At 47.0% G+C, this 18457-nt stretch overlaps 1 protein-coding gene across 1 annotated transcript; it reads left to right on the plus strand.

Annotated features, from left to right (window-relative positions):
* The first annotated feature begins 4882 nt into the window (after positions 1 to 4882).
* Positions 4883 to 14916, plus strand: LOC142976801 (uncharacterized). The gene is made up of 2 exons (XM_076120369.1): positions 4883 to 6799; positions 7047 to 14916. The coding sequence occupies exons 1-2, from the start codon at positions 4883 to 4885 to the stop codon at positions 13155 to 13157; spliced, it is 8028 nt and encodes a 2675-aa protein (XP_075976484.1). The 3' UTR covers positions 13158 to 14916.
* The last annotated feature ends 3541 nt before the right edge of the window (positions 14917 to 18457 follow it).

Consider the following 18457-nt stretch of genomic DNA (forward strand, 5'->3'; position numbering starts at 1 on the left):
GGACCGCCGACTTCTCCTGCTTCTTGGAAGCCTGCGTTGAGGAGGCAGCCGGCGTCTGGACCGGTGCGGCAGACTTCTTCCCCTTGTTGGGGCGTTTTCGCGCCACGACGTTCCACCCCTCTAAAAGAGGTGGTGGGACCGGTGGGGCCGCTGAGGGGCCCGCGGCAGCCTGACTTGGGGCGGGAGTTGGGGCAGATTTTTTGCCCTTGCCCTTCCCCTTCTTTTTCGCCTTGCCCTTGGCTCCCCCAGTGGAAGCTGAGGGGGCTGAAGAAGGAACAGGGGCTATCGACGAAGGGACATCGACTTCCGGGGCGGATGACTTTTGCGCCGCCTCTCTTGCCCTGTCTGCTGCTAGTGGGGGCCGTAGACGAGGCTCCGGCGGGAGCCGCGCTTCAAGTGCCCCGAGGCGGGCGTCCAGGAACAGGCGGAAGTCCGCCATCCGTCGCTCAATGTCCGACTCCGACCCGGACGCTACTTCCACTGCCCTGAGGGGTGCCGGAAGAGTGTTCACCACCTCTTTGAGGGCCGCAACCTCTTTGGTGAGGAAGTCCACCTTTAGATTAAGGCGGTGGTTCACCGCCTTCAGTGCGAGGTTCTCCACCGACGAGTTCCGGCGGCTGAGCTCTGACACCGCCCGCCGGACCTCTCTCTCCGCATCCTTGAGGGCCTTCACAAAAGTGCCCTTCAGGTTCCCCGATCGGTCCGCGACCTGGCGGACGGCGTCCATGTGCCGCGACATAATCGCGGCTATGTCTGTCGTCGGGAGCTCCTCGAGTTCCCGGTCAGACGGCCTCGGTTGTGTTAGGAGGGCAACTCCCTCGTCGGCACTTCCGGCCATGTCCATACTCGTTGTCGACCCGGACATGGCACGGTTGAAACCGGCACACTCGCTGGAGGGAGGCGATCGCACCTTCCCTCTCTTTTTCTTGCCGCTTCTGCGCGGCGTCTCAGCCAATTGGGGTTCGGCACCATCACTCGCGACTGAGACGGGCCGTTTGCGGCCTTTGCCCTCGCTGGTAGCCGAGCCCCCGTCAGGTTCGCTGGCATCCTGCCGTGCCCTCCTAAATTTGAGAGTGCCGCCGGAGGATGAAACTCCCCATGAGTCCCGGCCTGATTCGCTGCCGGTCACCGATGGACGCCGGAAGAGCGAACGGCGTTCATCGGGAGGCTCGTCTAGCGGGTCTGCAGCGATGCTGCCCCGACTTGACGAGCGACTTCGACTGCCTTTCTTGGCAGAAGAGCCATCGAAAATTGGGGAGCGGGCCGATGAACGGCCTTCCCCGGTTTTTTGGGTCTCGCCAGGCGTCGCAGGACGCTTGAAGAGATCCCCGTCCCCACCCGGGACATCGTCCACCACACTACCATCCACAAAGTTTTTATTATAAGAAATATCCATATAAATCCCACGAGTGTGGGGGAAATAAACCGTCCACCCAGGCAGAGCCCCCTGTACCTGGGTAACCCTATATACACCGTGAGGTCGGGCAGGTTTCACGGGACCTTACAAACTAAATTTTTTATTGAGGTTAAGTCCTCTTGGCCCGGCCAATTAAGGCAAGGCCCTCGGTCCCAGCAGTGGCCGCGAGACGTGACCACGACACCTCCGCTGGGATAACGAGTTTGAGGGCGGTGACTGCGAAGTCTGCCCCCCCGGAGACGATACCGAAACCGGGAGAGCCCGCCCTCCCACCACCTGGCAGCACCGGCAAGCAATCCCCGCGAGGAGATTACTCACCGTTACTCCCAGTCACACCAATCAACGCCGCTCGCCATACCACCGATCCGAAGACTTGTGGCATGAGGAACGGAACCGACTCAGGGTAATTTTTTATAGAGGTTTTCTTCCTCGCGACCACCGCCCCGAGAGACGGCAGCCCCCGAACCCAGCGTGGGCCTTACGGGTTGTGAGCCTCTCTTGGCTTCACCGTGGCTGGCTTGCCACGGCTACTGAGCCCCCTCACCACGGCAAGGTGGAGACTCCCCGAGGGGGAACCTAACCTAACCTAACCTAACCTAACCTAACCTAACCTAACCTAACCTTTTTTTTTTTTTTTTTTTTTTTTTTTTTTTTTTTTTTTTTTTTTTTTTTTTTTTTGCGTCAGGAAAATGCATTACTGCATGTCCCGCCCCAGGGAGGAAAGCGGGGGTCTGTCGGGCTCTCCCGCCGGCAAGGCGTTCCGGCTAACATGGGCATACCGACTAAAAACCTGACGGTGTTCCTTCTACAGTCACCATAACGTGGCCAGGACGCGGTACCTCCAATCGGATACTCCGCGTCCCAGCCGGTGACGGCCCGCTTTGGATGCGGGCCCTACTTCGAGCGGGGGCGGGCATGATGGTTGCCCCCCCCTAACTCTCCACTTCACGGGGGTGCGCCAGGAACACACAGCGCACTCCCCACCTCTCGGACCTGTTCCCTGTCCAGGCAACCTAACCTAACCTAACCTAACCTAACCTAACCTAACCTAACCTAACCTAACCTAACCTAACCTAACCTAACCTAACCTAACCTAACCTAACCTAACCTAACCTAACCTAACCTAACCTAACCTAACCTAACCTAACCTAACCTAACCTAACCTAACCTAACCTAACCTAACCTAACCTAACCTAACCTAACCTAACCTAACCTAACCTAACCTAACCTAACCTAACCTAACCTAACCTAACCGAGTACTCACTAAATAGTGACACGGCACACATATAGCTCCGCGTTAAAAATTCCTTATTCGGGAAATCCGTGAGCTAGGCGTGTAAAAAGTGTTGTCAGTGATAGTTAAGTGTACAATTCACCTCATCCATTGTGGGCAAAGTGATCCTCCATCAGGTTTGGGAGTTATTAACCCTCAAACTTGGCAGAGGATAGCCACCAAACGGCTTCAACTACCACCAAGCCACAAACAACATCACATCAAGCCCTACATCCTCTACCTGCCGGTACCACCAACATCAAAATCGGCGAAGGATTCAGGAAGTTACTAACATCCAAACTTTCAAAAACCACGCGGTCTCCACCACGTGCTACACAAAGGTTAAGTACTAGCCACATTACATACTTAGGTTAAGTACTAGCCAACACACCACGTGTTTCCACAAGCGGTGACATCAACATCACCTGTCACAACTGTCAACTGTCATCTGTCAGTTGTGTCAGTGTCAACCCCAACCAGCTGTCAACAGTGTCAAGCTGTCAACAGTGTCAAAGCTGTCATCAGTGTCACAACTGTCACCAGCGACACCTCAGTCACCACCCACCCACCATCACCACCAGGAGACCGAGGACAGGGCTCCTCACCATCATCAACCAACATCAGGAGAGATCCAGAGCCAGAGCTACACCATCATCAAGGTACTGCTCGAGGATCCCATCCTTAAAAAAAAAAAAAAAAAAAAAAAAAAAAAAAAAAAAAAAAAAAAAAAAAAAAAAAAAAAAAATTCCACCACCACACCCACATACTATCCAACAAACACCAACTAAAAAAAAAAAAAAAAAAAAAAAAAAAAAAAAAAAAAAAAAAAAAAAAAGGGTATCCTCAACCCCCAACCCCCACACCCCCCACCACTCCTCAACAAACCTCTCCCCCTCCGGGCCCAAATTCTAACCCGAGGTACTCAGACCACATGTGTCTGGGCTCCTCATAATCAGGAAGTCTTCCCCCATCTTCAGACTTCAACTGATTCCGGACCCCCCCCTCCAAACCCCCCTACCACCTACCCCACCCCCCTCACCCTAAAACCCAAAACCTCTACCAATCGTCTCCACACGAGACCTCCCCCCCCTCCCCCCTCAAAAATTTTACCTCACCCCCCCTGGGTCTAACTTCTGAACCAAGGGACCTAGACCCCTAGTGTTTGGGCTCCCCTTCATCAGGAGACCAAGCCCCATCCTTTGGCCCCAACAGTTTCCAGTTTCCCCCCCCACCCCCCTGAACCACTTACCTCACCCCCCTCACCCTAAAATCCAAAACCCCCACCAATCGTCTCCACACGAGACCTCCCCCCCCCCTCCCCCTCAAAAATTTTTCCTCACCCCCCCTGGGCCTAACTCCTGAACCGAGGGACCTAGACCCCCCGTGTTTGGGCTCCTCTTCATCAGGAAACCAAGCCCCATCCTTTGGCTCCAACAGTTTCCAGTTTCCCCCCCCTCACCCTTGAGTGACCTACCTCACCCCCCTCACCCTTAAATCCAAAACCCCCACCAATCGTCTCCACACGAGACCTCCCCCCCCTCCCCCCTCAAAAATTTACCTCACCCCCCCTGTGTTTAACTTCTGAACCAAGGGTCCTAGACCCCCCGAGTTTGGGCTCCCCTTCTTCAGGAAGTCAAGCTCTATCTTTTGACTCCAACAGATTTTAGATACCTCCCACCCCCTCCCCAAAAAACCCAAAAAACCTCCCAACTCCTAACCGAGGGATTTAAACCCCCCGTGTTTGGTTTCCCTTAACTCAGGAAGCCGAGCTCTATCCTCAGGCCTCTTCAGTTTCCCCCTCCTACCCAAACCAACACCCCTCCTAAAGGCCAAACCTGAACTAAGGTCCTAACATCACCTTCTTCTTGGGTTATTGATACAGGATTCCAAAGACCATCTCTTTGGTTCCTTAGATATCCTAACACCCAACCCTCTTAGACCTTAGTTTCCACCGCCGCCCCCCTCCCCCAATCCCATAACCCCCAACCCCCCGAAGTTCCCACCCTTTTTCCCTCCCTTAGCCAAACAACCCCTTTTACCTTTTTTCCCCCTCGGGCATACCTCGCAACAGGAGATCTATACCCGAGGAAGGAACAAACCTATCAGACAACACAAAGTCAGACCATCGACAACACGCCAACTGCGTACTCCTCTACTGACTAACTAAAACCAACATCAACTACAAACACAATATGTCTTCGACATCAAAATCGGCCAACACATACGTCGTCAAGGACGTCAAAGAAAAGGCCAACCCACCCAAGACCAAAAAGGGCCCAAGCTCCCAAAAGGCAGCATCCACATCAGCCGCCCCCAAAACCTACACTCGCTCACTGAGGGAGAAGGTGCTTGCCAAAAGCGCTCAGGCTGTCTCCGTGAGCTCAATGTCTCATGAAGAGAGCGAGCCACTAGAGGCAGTCATCGAGAGAGTGGAAGCCCTACACCCATTAGAGACACAGATGGGACCACAAGAGAAGGTCGAGATGTGGAAACAAGGAGAGGAAGACCTACCACCAAGACCCATACAGTCGGAAGACGAAGAGGGTTCTATGGTCTCCGCATCCGACTCCATTCTCTCAGACGTCTCCAAACTAAGCGGGCACCTGCGATCCGGCAGAAAAAGCCTCCTCCTCACCACCTGCAGAGGCACCGGCATCGAGATGGACGCCGCCAACAAAGCAGCCAACACCATGCTGTTAAAAGGGAAGGAAGCCTTAGAGCAGGCTGGTAACATGAAGAAGGAGTGCAAACTTATAGCACTGGACTCCCTTCAATCCCTATATGAGACAGTGCTCTCACTATCTGACTCCAGGTCAAGACACAAATACAACCTGGAGAAAGAGAGATCGCGCCACGCACAAGAGCTGGTGCGCATCGAGAGGGCCCACAGCAGGGAGATTACCAAGCTTACCGAGGCACTGCTCCAAACCCGACAACAGGTGGAGGACACTCACAAGGAGGCAAAAGACATAAGGCAGTGGCTAGAGTTCGAAACAGTCGAACCGCACAGACACATTGCCGAACTGTCCAAAGCCACCAAGGAGCTGGACTCAAAATTCAACAAACTGACTGACACAGTACAAACGTACTGTAAAAACGACACCACTGGCGCCCAGCTGGAACCCCTCAGCAGCAAGCTTCGAGGCATAGAAGCTAACATGAAACAAGTCCAAGAACAGCTGGACGAGCTGAGGAGGGCCACAAACAAAATCGAGGAGAAAACCTCGACAGTCGGCCAAACACTGCTACAACATCTAAGCAGTGAACCAACACAGGCACCACCAAATCACCCACAACTTGAGGAGGATCTCAAGTCCCTCTCCAATAAACTAGAGGACTTGTCAACAAAAATCACCCTCGCCCACAACACTCCTATAGCACCACCAAGAGTGGAAATCGGCGAACACCTCAAGCCGATCACCGAGAGGCTGAAATCAGTGTCCTCGGACCTCAAGACCCTCAAGGAGCAAAAGGAGAAGGAGGCACCACCACCCAGCATCAGCCTAGGAGCAGAGATGGCACTGGCGGAGATGATGAAGACACAGGCAAGCGCAAAACCTACATACGCGCAAGCCGCAGCTAAAAAGCCACCAACCCCACCAAGGAGGCCAAACCACAGTCTCATAATCTCGTCAGCTGACAAAACCCACACCAGCGAGACAATAGTCAAGACACTTCGCTCGGTAATCTGCCCTAAAACCACTGGAGCAAGAGTGGACAGGGTGAAAAAAGTAAAAAACCAAAAGGTTATTTTGACCTGCAACAACAAGGAGGATCTGGCTAAAATAAAGTCGAAGATCGACAAAAGCCAAACACTCAAGTCGGAGGAAGCCAGGACCAACAACCCCCTCATCATCATCAGGGATGTCATGGCCTACCACACAGACTCCGAACTAGTGGAGCACATCCTGGCTCAAAATCGCCAGATTCTCGAGGGAGTCGAGGCAAAGGAGCGCATCATCAAGGTGCGCTACAGGAAGAGGGCCCGAAACGCCCTGGAGTGCCACCCAGTGCTGGAAGTCTCCCCCCCCCTTCACAAAAACATCTTAGAGGCGGGAAAACTCTACATTGACCTCCAAAGGAGACCAGTGGCTGACCAGTCCCCTTTGGTACAGTGTACCAAATGCCTGGGATTCGGGCACACAAAAACACTGTGCCAGGAAAAGGAGGGGCACTGCAGCTACTGCGGCCTTAACCACACATGGGATGCATGCCCAGCCAAGAAAGAGGGCAAACCTCCTTCCTGCAGAAACTGCACCCGCACCAACAAATCAGCAGACCACCAGCAAAAACTTGACACTGCACACATAGCCTTCAGCAGTGAATGCGCAGAAAGGGTTAAATGGGACGCCATAGCGCGCTCCAAAATATCCTACCTTTGCTAAGGTGGCCCCAACCTCACCCACTCCATCAGTGGACACATCCACTAAAATCAAAATCATCCAAGCCAACCTCCAACGGTCACAACTGGCAACTGCCGAGCTGCTACAAGTGGCACAGGATCGGGGAATCTCGATAGCCCTAGTACAGGAACCCTACGTAGGTAGTACAGGCATCCTAAAACAACACCCAGGCACAAGAGTCATCCAGTGCACCCTGAACCGCAGAAAACCAAACAAAGCAGCAGTCATCGTCTTCGGCGACAACCTGGAGGTTATTCATGACCCCCAACTAGTCACTGAGACGGAAGCGGCAGTTTTGATCGTGGCAGGAACACTCAAGCTTGGAATAATCTCACTATATTATGAGGGAGACCAAGAAATTGAGCCCTACATCAACCGCACCAAAAGCCTTATAGGCAAACTTAAAACAACACACAACATCGTCGCGGGAGATGTCAACGCCTGGAGTCACTGGTGGGGAAGCTCTTCTGAAGACCCAAGAGGAGCAGCCTACAGTTCATTCCTTGACCAGATGGACCTACACATCCTGAACACAGGAGACACACCAACCTTCGAAACCAACAGGAGAGGCAGACTCTACACCAGCATAGTCGACGTGACAGCCTGTAGCCAGCCACTCCTAGGCAAAATAGAAGATTGGAGAGTCAATAGAAGTCTCACAACTTCAGACCACAACGCCATCACCTTCACACTGCGAGTAGAGGGGACCCTTAAACCCTTAACCCCTCAAACAACTCGCATCTACAACACCAAGAAGGCAAATTGGTCAGACTTCACACTCCAACTCAAAACCAGCCTGGCGGAGAAAAACATCACTCCACAAACAATTGAAGGCATCATCACACCATCATCTCTTGAGTCCATACTGGAATCCTACATCACAACCATCAAAGACACTTGTGATAAAACAATACCAAAAGTAGGATCCAACAAAAGGAACCCAACACCACCGTGGTGGACACAGTCTCTGGGACAACTTAAACAAGAAGTCCTCAGGAAAAAGAGACGCATCCGCAACGCGGCACCCATCAGGCGACAGCACGTCATCGACGAGTACCAGTGCGCCAAAAACATCTACAAAACCAAAGCCGAAGAGGCACAAACTTCCAGTTGGAAGGAATTCTGTAAGTCACAGGAGAAAGAGAGCATGTGGGACGGCATCTACAGAGTCATCAGGAAAACCGCGAGGCGTCAGGACGACACCCTCCTCCGGAACACCGAAGGAGAAACACTCAGCCCGGAAGACTCCGCGGAACTCCTTGGTAAAACATTCTACCCAGATGACACCACAAACACCGACTCCCCATACCACACTCAACTCCGAGCAATCACCAGCAGCAACCAACACCGGGAAACCTCCCACAACATACCAGATGATCCGCCATTCACAATGGCGGAACTGGACACTGTGCTTTCTACACTAAACCCAAAGAAAGCCCCTGGTCCAGATGGCCTCACAGCCGACATCTGCACAGCAGCCATCACATGCGGTAAGGAACTGTTCTTGGCGATAGCAAACAAGTGCTTGTCGCTAGAATACTTCCCAATCCCGTGGAAAAAGGCCCACGTAATCATCCTTAGGAAACCCGGCAAGGAAGACTACACCCACCCAAAGTCCTACAGACCCATAGGCCTCCTAGCAGTTTTCGGCAAAATTGTCGAGAAACTCATGATAAGGAGAACCCTATGGCACATCCAACCAACACTCAACAACAACCAGTATGGTTTCATGCCCGGGCGCGGGACAGAGGACGCCCTCTACAATCTAGTGGATCACATCAGAGAGGAAATCAAGCAAAAGAAGATAGTACTCCTAATCTCACTGGACATAGAAGGGGCGTTCGACAACGCGTGGTGGCCAGCACTTAAACACCAACTGGGAAGGAAGAAGTGCCCAAACAACATATACAACATGATCGGCTCTTATCTACAAGACCGAAAAATCACAGTCAACTATGCTAGGGCAACCTACACAAAAGGCACCACCAAGGGATGTGTCCAAGGCTCCATCGGAGGACCCACATTCTGGAACATCATCCTGGACTCGCTACTCCACCAACTCACCAGCGAGGGTACCTACTGCCAAGCATTTGCTGACGACGTGGTCCTACTATTCTCAGACCACTCCTCAACCACCATCCAACATCAAGCAAACCAAACCCTGCAATCAGTAGTGGAATGGGGTCAACAAAACAAACTTCACTTCGCCGCGCACAAGACCAGCGCCATGGTTCTAACCAAGAAGCTCAAGTTTGACCCCCCCCAAATCTACATGTCAGGTAAGGCCATCAGCTTAGTGGAAGAGGTCAAAATTCTAGGTCTCATCATCAACCGCCCCCTAACCTTCACCACACATGTAGCCGCCACTTGTAAAAAAGCGGCGGACATCTACAAACAACTAGCGTGTGCAGCAAAGGTAACCTGGGGCCTCAACAGCGAGATCATCAGGACCATCTACATCGCGGTCATAGAGCCGATCATCCTGTACGCCTCAAGCGTATGGGCTCCGGCAACTGAGCTCAACAAGGTACAAGATACCCTCAACTCCATCCAAAGAGGCTTTGCCCTCAAAATCTGCAAGGCCTACAGGACAGTGTCACTGACATCAGCCCTCGCCCTAACAGGAATCCTACCTATAGATCTTAGGATCCAAGAGGCAGCCAGCTTCTACAAAACCAAAAAGGGTCTTAGCCAAGACTACATACCACCGGGAAAGGAGCTGGAACATGGGACCGGCAATCTTCGCCCACTCCACCCATCCAAACTTCCACCAATTAAGTTTGAGCTCCTGGAGGACATGGAACCCCACACCATCACCACCCACCAAATCACCGGCCCTCAAATCTACACCGACGGCAGCAAAATTGAGGGAAAAACCGGAGCAGCCCTAACATGGTGGGAAAAAGGTAAAGAAACCCATAACTCCATTTTCAGTCTTGGCTGCTTCTGCACCGTGTTCCAGGCCGAACTATTCGCCCTTCACAAGGCAATAGAAATGGCAAATACCAGCAAGGAGCCAGTGGTGAACATCCTGAGCGACTCCAGATCATCACTGGAGCTGCTACAATCATCAACCACCACCAGCACCCTAGCTACCACCATCAAACAACACATAGCAGAGGCAACAGCCGAGGGGAGAGCAATCAGGCTCTTCTGGCTAAGGGCCCATGCTGGCACTCCAGGTAACGAGAGAGCAGACGAGCTAGCAAAGCTAGGAGCTCTGTCCAAAAACCAACATACACAACCAGTGGATTATGACAAAGTCCCACTGTCCTTCGCCAGGAGGAAAATCCGAGAGGAATCCGTCCGGAAATGGCAGGACAGATACAACTCATCAACCACAGGAGCTACCACAAAAAGGTTTCTTCCAGAGGTCAACACAGCCTACCGGTTCAACAGGGAAACACCAATAACACCAATCCACGTGCAAGCCTTCACAGGCCACGGCGGCATAGCGGAGTACCTACACCGGTTTAAACTAAAATCGAGCCCAGACTGCGAATGCGAAGAGGGAGCAATAGAGACAGTATGGCATATTATACTAGAATGTCCACGCTTCCTAGCACATCGCACTGAGCTCGAGATTAAACTCGGCATCAAATTAACATCTACAAACCTCCCATCACTTCTTCACCAGAAGGAAACAGGAAGACCCTTTTTGGACTACATCGAGAAGATCTTCAAGGTAGCCCACAGGAGAAACAGTAGTGAGGAAGGAGGCGCATCGTCGCACCCCACACTAAACTCTCAACCACCACCACTACAGGTCACGGAGTTACCACCAACCTCCAACCTTCAAACTAATTTAACAACATCCATAACCAAACTGCTGAGAGAGGGACAACCGGGAGCCCCCGGCCTGAGAACCAGGAATGTGGTACTCTTCATGAACACCAATTATGAGCGTCTGGGGATAGGCTTCTGCTACTCCTCAGGCCCCAACAGAGTCGCCATATCACCTGGGGTAGCCCTACAACTAAAAGGCAGCACCACTAAAAATACCATCAAAAGGAAAAGGTTCGACGCCCTAGGAGAACTGGAAGTCGCGGGTCTACACACAAGAGTAGCCCGCACCAACAACAAAACCATCCTGCTATTCGACAGAATAGCAGACATCACCCAGTTCACCCAAGCGTGTCAGCTGCTACTAACAATAGCTCAAACCAGTGACCCCACCACCAACACACCGCGCATCATCAGCGTGGACTCGATGGTCATTGGCTTTGACAGAGGACAGGCAGCGGAGTACCTTGGCTGTGTAGAGGCCTCCAAACACCACGAGGTCGTGGTCTACGAAGGTAGGGGACAAAACCTCAACTTTCTCAAGACCAACACACAGCAATCTGCACCAACACCTCCATCACCACAACAACCAACAGCTTCATCTCCAGCGCTCAGCGGCTCGGAGATACTTCAGCAGAAGCTGGAAAAGAGCTTAGCAGCAACTAAACCCACCATCAAAACAACTCCCATACCAACCTACCTTAAATTCCTCCCAGTAACACTGGGAGCAGCCCTCTATAGAGCACCACAGGCCCTCCGCCAAAAATTACTCCCAGGAAGACCTTCTATTTCGTCTTACTACAACACAAATCAAAGCCCCCATCATCCCATTCCACAACCAAGCAACCAACCAACAGCCCCCACCAACATCAGGACCAGGGCACAAATGGGACAAATCCAGGCGCCAAGACTCATAAAGGTCGTCAACAAAGTGGACCACATGGTCAACTCCTTCATCGAGTACGTGGCCATACTTCAAGCCACAAAAACCCTCAAAACAGCAGCTTGCAAAAAAATACTGGAACTACCCCAGTACAAAAGCGAGCAGCTGGTGAAGGACATGCTCGAGGAACATGAGGCCACCATCTACAATAATGACACCCACCAAGTCATACAAGGAGTCCCTATGACCCAACACATGGCAGCATACAACGCCACAGCGGGCATAGTCTTCTTAGACGAAATTGAGTCTAGGCAAGGCACAACATCCTACCAAACCCCACCCGAGGACCCCATCGTGGTAACAACCAAAGACACGAAGATCTGGCTCGAGGATAGGATCCTGGAGAAAGCCAGCTCTCTAACACAGGAGGATCCCTACAACAACTGGGAACTACCAACCATCACCTGGGTCAACGGAGTTCCAGGGTGCGGTAAAACCACCTGGATTATAAACAATTTCAACCATCAAACAGACTTCATCACCACCACAACAACAGAGTCTAAAAATGAGTTGAGGGAGAGGATTAGTCAACGGCAAGGAGCAGAGGCAGCGGAGAGGATTCGCACAATGGCCTCCATTCTCGCGAATGGAGTAAAGGACCAGGACCGGAGCAGTTGCAGCCGCATCATAGTTGATGAGGCTCTAATGAACCACTTCGGCTCAATCATCATGGTCGTGCGCCAACTCAAAGCCACCCAATTACTACTCATCGGGGACATCAACCAACTTCCCTACATCGACCGTGACAACCTCTTCAAACTACATTACTACAGACCATATCATCTAACACCTATCACAAAGGAGCTGCTGTGCACACACAGGTGTCCTGTAGACGTGGCATACGCCATGCAGGAAATCTACACAGGTGTGTACTCCTCAAGTAAGGTCATAAAGTCCTTACACATCTCCAGCTTCAGAGGAGCAGAGATCCCCAAAGACCAACCAAATACTCTCTACCTAACAAACACTCAGGTAGAGAAGGAAACCCTAAAACACCAGGGATATGGTAAGGGTGAGGGATCAAAAGTCCTAACTGTCCATGAGGCTCAAGGACTACAGCAGCCATCTGTCATCATGGTGAGGATGTCTACAAGAGACATTAAAATCTACCAGAGTGTCCCACATGCAGTGGTGGCGCTCTCAAGGCACACCAAATCACTCGTATACTACACCGACGGGGCAGACGACGCACTCAGTACTCTCATGAAGAAAGCCATCCGGCAGACTCCTACCGAGATTACTGAGTACAACACCAAAATGGCCATCTTAAACAGGGATAATAATATCATCTCCCAGTTAATTAACAAAATTGGACCACATCAACAAACAAATCAATAAATTAAGGGGGAACCAAGAACCCCCAAAATCACTACAAAGTGCAGTCCACCAGCACTGTCAGTAGAGGATAAACACTACAAATATTTCAATCTCTTCAACAAAATAAATCAAAAAAAAGGCATGGACCACGCGTCCATGGTGTTTCATTTATTTCCCAAAAAAAAAAAAAAAAAAAAAAAAAAAAAAAAAAAAAAAAAAAAAAAAAAAAAAAAAAAACCTAACCTAACCTAACCTAACCTAACCTTTACACAGGTCGCTTGTCACACCTACTTGCCGTCGGAATCACACTTCCTTGCTCCGCATAACTAATTCATGAACTACTCATTAATTATTAATGTATGTATGTATATGCTCGTCAGTTATTCTTCAACATTTCATCAATTATTCATCAATTGTAGATCTTTTTTTTTTTTTTTCCACCTTTTCAGTACTTCATTCATTCATTCTATTATTCGTTCCATTCATTAATTTTGCAATTCATACATTTATTATTCATTTCATTCATTTCGTTCATTACATTCAATTACGTGAACTCGTGTATGAACTTGGATTCGGACTCGGATACGGATACGGATGCGGTTTCTGTTTCTAATCTGGGTTCAAATACAGATTTGGATACTAATACGGATACGAATCCAAATCCGCATCCGTATCCGAGTCCTAGTCCGATTCCTAATCTAAATCCGAGTCCGAATCCGATATGGATTCGGATTGAATTTCGGATTCGGCTATGGATCCATTTACGGTTTTGGATACGGATTCTGGTTCAGATTCAGACTCGTTTCGGTTTCAAGTTATGACTCGTATAAAAAAAAAAAAAAAAAAAAAAAATCTTTGCTTCGTTTTGTTTATTTCGTAAATTTCATTATGAACTTCAATTCATACAAGGCTTAAGTCATCGCTAGGTTCTGCAATTTCGGCAGGAATTGAAGTTTCCAGCAGGTTACTGAGAAATATGAGGACATGGTCATATCTTCAGTAGGATGTTTAATACTTCTGTGAGTTTGTTGTTTGATAAAATAAGATTTAAGATTTCAGGAAATTATGATGTAATTTAGGAAATTTGGATGTAATTTCAGGGAGTCATAATATCATTTCAGGTATTATATAGATCTCACGTTCACCTTTTTTTTTTTTTACGGCGAGACTTGAGGTTTTTACAGAATGTTTTTGATGGCATTTCACTTCTTTTTGTAGAGCGAACATAAGTCCAATTTGTATGGAAAGACGTTTTTTTTTCATAATTCAACATATTTTCCTATGGGTAAATTCAACATAGTTTCACGGGCTAAACACCCTTACCCACCCTATACCCCCTCCCGTTATGCCTCATATAGTAGGTACCTGTTTACACCTATTTATTTTATTTTCTACAGTAATAATAATTCATTAACTGCAAATGTATCCTTGTAATCTTATACATTTATATAGGATTACAAAGTTATTGTAGCAGTTGGTGTATTTAGAAAACTGGACCGAAATTAGAAAATATTAAATTTTTCCCATGATTAAGACCCTAAACCCTATTTGTATTCTAAATTTTAAGCTTCTAAGTCTGCTAGAAGTACCTTAGACTTTTGATGATCGGTGAGTCAGTGAGTCAGTGAGTCAGTGAATCAGTGAATCAGTGAGTGACAAAATTCAAAATTTTAACAAGTTGTCATTCTTAAAATACTGGTTCAAATTGACTGAAATTTTAAATATACCGTGTTTATACAATGACTGATTAGTTGCTGAAAATCCAGGCTTCTTGTTTTATCCACAACGAAATTATAGGGGTGTCAAAAATAGCCCGAATTGCTTCGAGAAAAGGATGTTACGGCCGTGCCGCTTTTTTTTGCTCAACTTGCGGGGGCACTTCCGTGCCCCCAGATAAGGTTTCAGGAAGTTATTGTGTAATTTCAGGGAGTTATAATATCATTTCAGGGAGATGTTATAAGGTTTCAGGAAGTTATTGTGTAATTTCAGGGAGTTATAATATCATTTCAGGGAGATGTTATAAGGTTTCAGGAAGTTATTATGTAATTTCAGGGAGTTATAATATCATTTCATGAAGATGTTATAAGGTTTCAGGAAGTTATTGTGTAATTTCAGGGAGTTATAATATCATTTCAGGGAGATGTTATAAGGTTTCAGGAAGTTATTATGTAATTTCAGGGAGTTATAATATCATTTCAGGGAGATGTTATAAGTTTTCAGGAAGTTATTGTGTAATTTCAGGGAGTTATAATATCATTTCAGGGAGATGTTATAAGGTTTCAGGAAGTTATTATGTAATTTCAGGGAGTTATAATATCATTTCAGGGAGATGTTATAAGGTTTCAGGAAGTTATTATGTAATTTCAGGGAGTTATAATATCATTTCAGGGAGATGTTATAAGGTTTCAGGAAGTTATTTTGTTATTTCCGGGAGTTATAATATCATTTCAGGGAGATGTTATAAGTTTTCAGGAAGTTATTAAGTAATTTTAGGAAGTCATAATATAATTTCAGGGAGATGTTATCCTATAAAGTCCAAATTTATATTTTTATCAGAATTTTATGATTAGCAAAAACAAATAGCTGTGTCTCACCGAGAAATGAAACTGACTTGAGAACATTTCTGGGAGATAAAAAAAAAATGTGCCTCAAAACTAAAAGAAACGTTATACTGACTACAAACTGAGTTTATACATTGAGGAATGCCGCGAAATCAGACAAATGCATGGAAGGAAAGTCGCTGGGAATAGTGTCTCGTTTTGATAGCTAAGTTTTATTCAGGCATATCTTAGCTCGTTTATAAGTACAAGGATAGTTGACTGACTGAAATATAGTAATATAGTCCAGAAACAAAAACCCAGTCGATAGTTAATCTGGTTCAAAATGATCCAAATGACACAACGTTTAAGCGATCGAGAACCAATAGAAACACTTTAGTCGCTAGTTTATTAACTATGAGGGTACCTGCGGGCTTATCACGTATCTCAGTTGACAGTTAGTGTACGTCAAATTGATGGTACATTCAGTACATTGCTGCTTTGACGTAACGTGCTAAACCACAGTATTCTAAGGGAGAAAACAATGTACAGGGTAGTGACTTTCAAATATTTGACAACTGAGATATGTGATAGCCCCCCTGGTCACAGAATAATAAGTACTATAGTACAGAACACGCACTCCCCGTAACAATTTATAGAAATAACGACTCTTGCTGCTAAGCAATAAAGTCTAATTCAGCTCGTATAAGCGCTCCGTACCTAACGACATATTCACCTAAGTATTCCCGCTCTCTTTTAACGCCTTACTCTGTCACTGTCTGGCGTAGAGTAACGCGTTACCTATGACGCTAGGGTTGTCGGCTCGCCGCATCGTTGCTACCTGTTTTGGTTTGTTTACATTTTTACTATTTTATATTCTTCATATGTCCTAAACCTGTGAACCGATTTATATCATTCAAACGGATAAAATAGTTTTAGTCTTAGACCTTTCATTTGATACCAAATTCGTTGAAATATCTCCTAATAAACAAAAAGTCACATTTGCAAGTTGCTCTCGTAATTATAAAGTATCAAATTCCTTAATAATTCAGACATGAGTCCATATTATTGTTAGTATCAACAAAGTAACTAATTATAGTTAGTACTATTATTTTGTGGTCGGTACCTAGGTACTGTAAAGTTTTATAGTTTTTAAATGAATTTGAACTTAGCTTTCCTCATCTGTAGGTAATGAAAAAAATGACTAACCCTCGTCCTTCTTTTTCGACAAACATCCATCAAATAAGCAATGCTTTAAACCTGCCATTCTATTTTAAACGTTGTATGGGCACTTGTCTGCTTATACACTTTGTTGAGGTGAAATGATATGCTTGATAACTTGATAATAATTTATTGCAACACAAACTTAGGTGTTTACAATAATGCGGCGAAATATGAACTGAACAATGAATATTTTAATTATAGGTACATTTGGTGAAAATGCTTACGTATCAAAATATAAAATGAATGTGCGATGTAATCGTACATATTCCGGGCCGAGATAAGAATGGGTAAGAGGCCTGGTAACTTGATTTACAAAATAAATTTATGAAATTTGGATACAATGCAAAAATAAAATGAATTTAAATAATAGGAGAAGTGCTTCGGTCCACATGGAGGTTGCGAGGTTCACGAATGTCCACGATGTCCAGGTGTTCACTTGTTCCCGTTCTGTGTTGTACTGTAAGCTCTTGAGTGACGGATGGCGGCGGGGTTGGTGGAACTCGCCATTGACATTTTATACGACGAACAGCGATACTAAGGCCAGCGATGCACACTATCCCAAATAACGCGTAGATCATAGCGTAGTGATGAATATCGTGATAAGAGAGGTCATCAGGTAACATCACTTCCGCTTTCTTCATAGACTGAATATCATTGTCTATTTGCGCGATTCCTCTTTCAATATCTTCAGTTTTGTTTTCCAAAACTGGACTTGGTATACTGATGTTGATGATGTGGTTGATAGGAGCAATTTCTGGCGCATAGATGTTTGAATTTGTCCTTGTTTCGCTCAAGTACAGCTTGTGTGAATAAACAGTAAAATCATCCGTTTTTACAATGCATTCATGACCTATATTAATTAGGCCGGCATGTAATAGTTGAGGTACGGACATATGATCGTCGCATACGGCGCGGACTTGACACCGGTCACAACAGAAGTATAAGTAGTTATTTATTGTGTTTGTTGCTAACCAGCTGTTTTTACACGGTCTTGTAATTGTTTTACATTTTTCTTGTTCTGTTTCACAAAAGTTCTTGTCTTCTCTAAATTGGTATACTGGACTCAAAACGTGACAGTATAAAACTTGTGAGACTATCATACAAGATCTAACATCTTCTTCCGACATATGAATATAGGTATCTTTCTTCATATTCATAGAGATGTACTCCGATGCTGGGATAATGCTGATCATGTTATCTTGGTTTGCTGCCTTGGGAATCGGAATGATTTTCAATAACTCGTAGGTATCTCTACTGATCAAAGGTAACTTTATCTCAAAAATGATGACGTCATCTAACATCCTTGTTTTCACTTTGAGTAGCTCGTATATCTGTCTGAGTTCTGTATGTATGTTATCAATAGGTAGAGATACATCCTTAGGCAACTTGCTAGATATAGTGCTCAGTTCTTGAATAAGTTGTTCGGGCGTAATCAGGTGTAAATTGAAACGTCCATTGTAAATATCTGTGACAGTGTCCAATAGCGTATTCTGTATACTTTTTAGATTGTAGAGCATATTACTTGCTATAATAGCTCCTGTGTTGAAGTCATTAATGACG

This window comes from Anticarsia gemmatalis, chromosome 11, assembly GCF_050436995.1.
Source record: "Anticarsia gemmatalis isolate Benzon Research Colony breed Stoneville strain chromosome 11, ilAntGemm2 primary, whole genome shotgun sequence".
Taxonomy (NCBI): Eukaryota; Metazoa; Arthropoda; class Insecta; order Lepidoptera; family Erebidae; genus Anticarsia; species Anticarsia gemmatalis.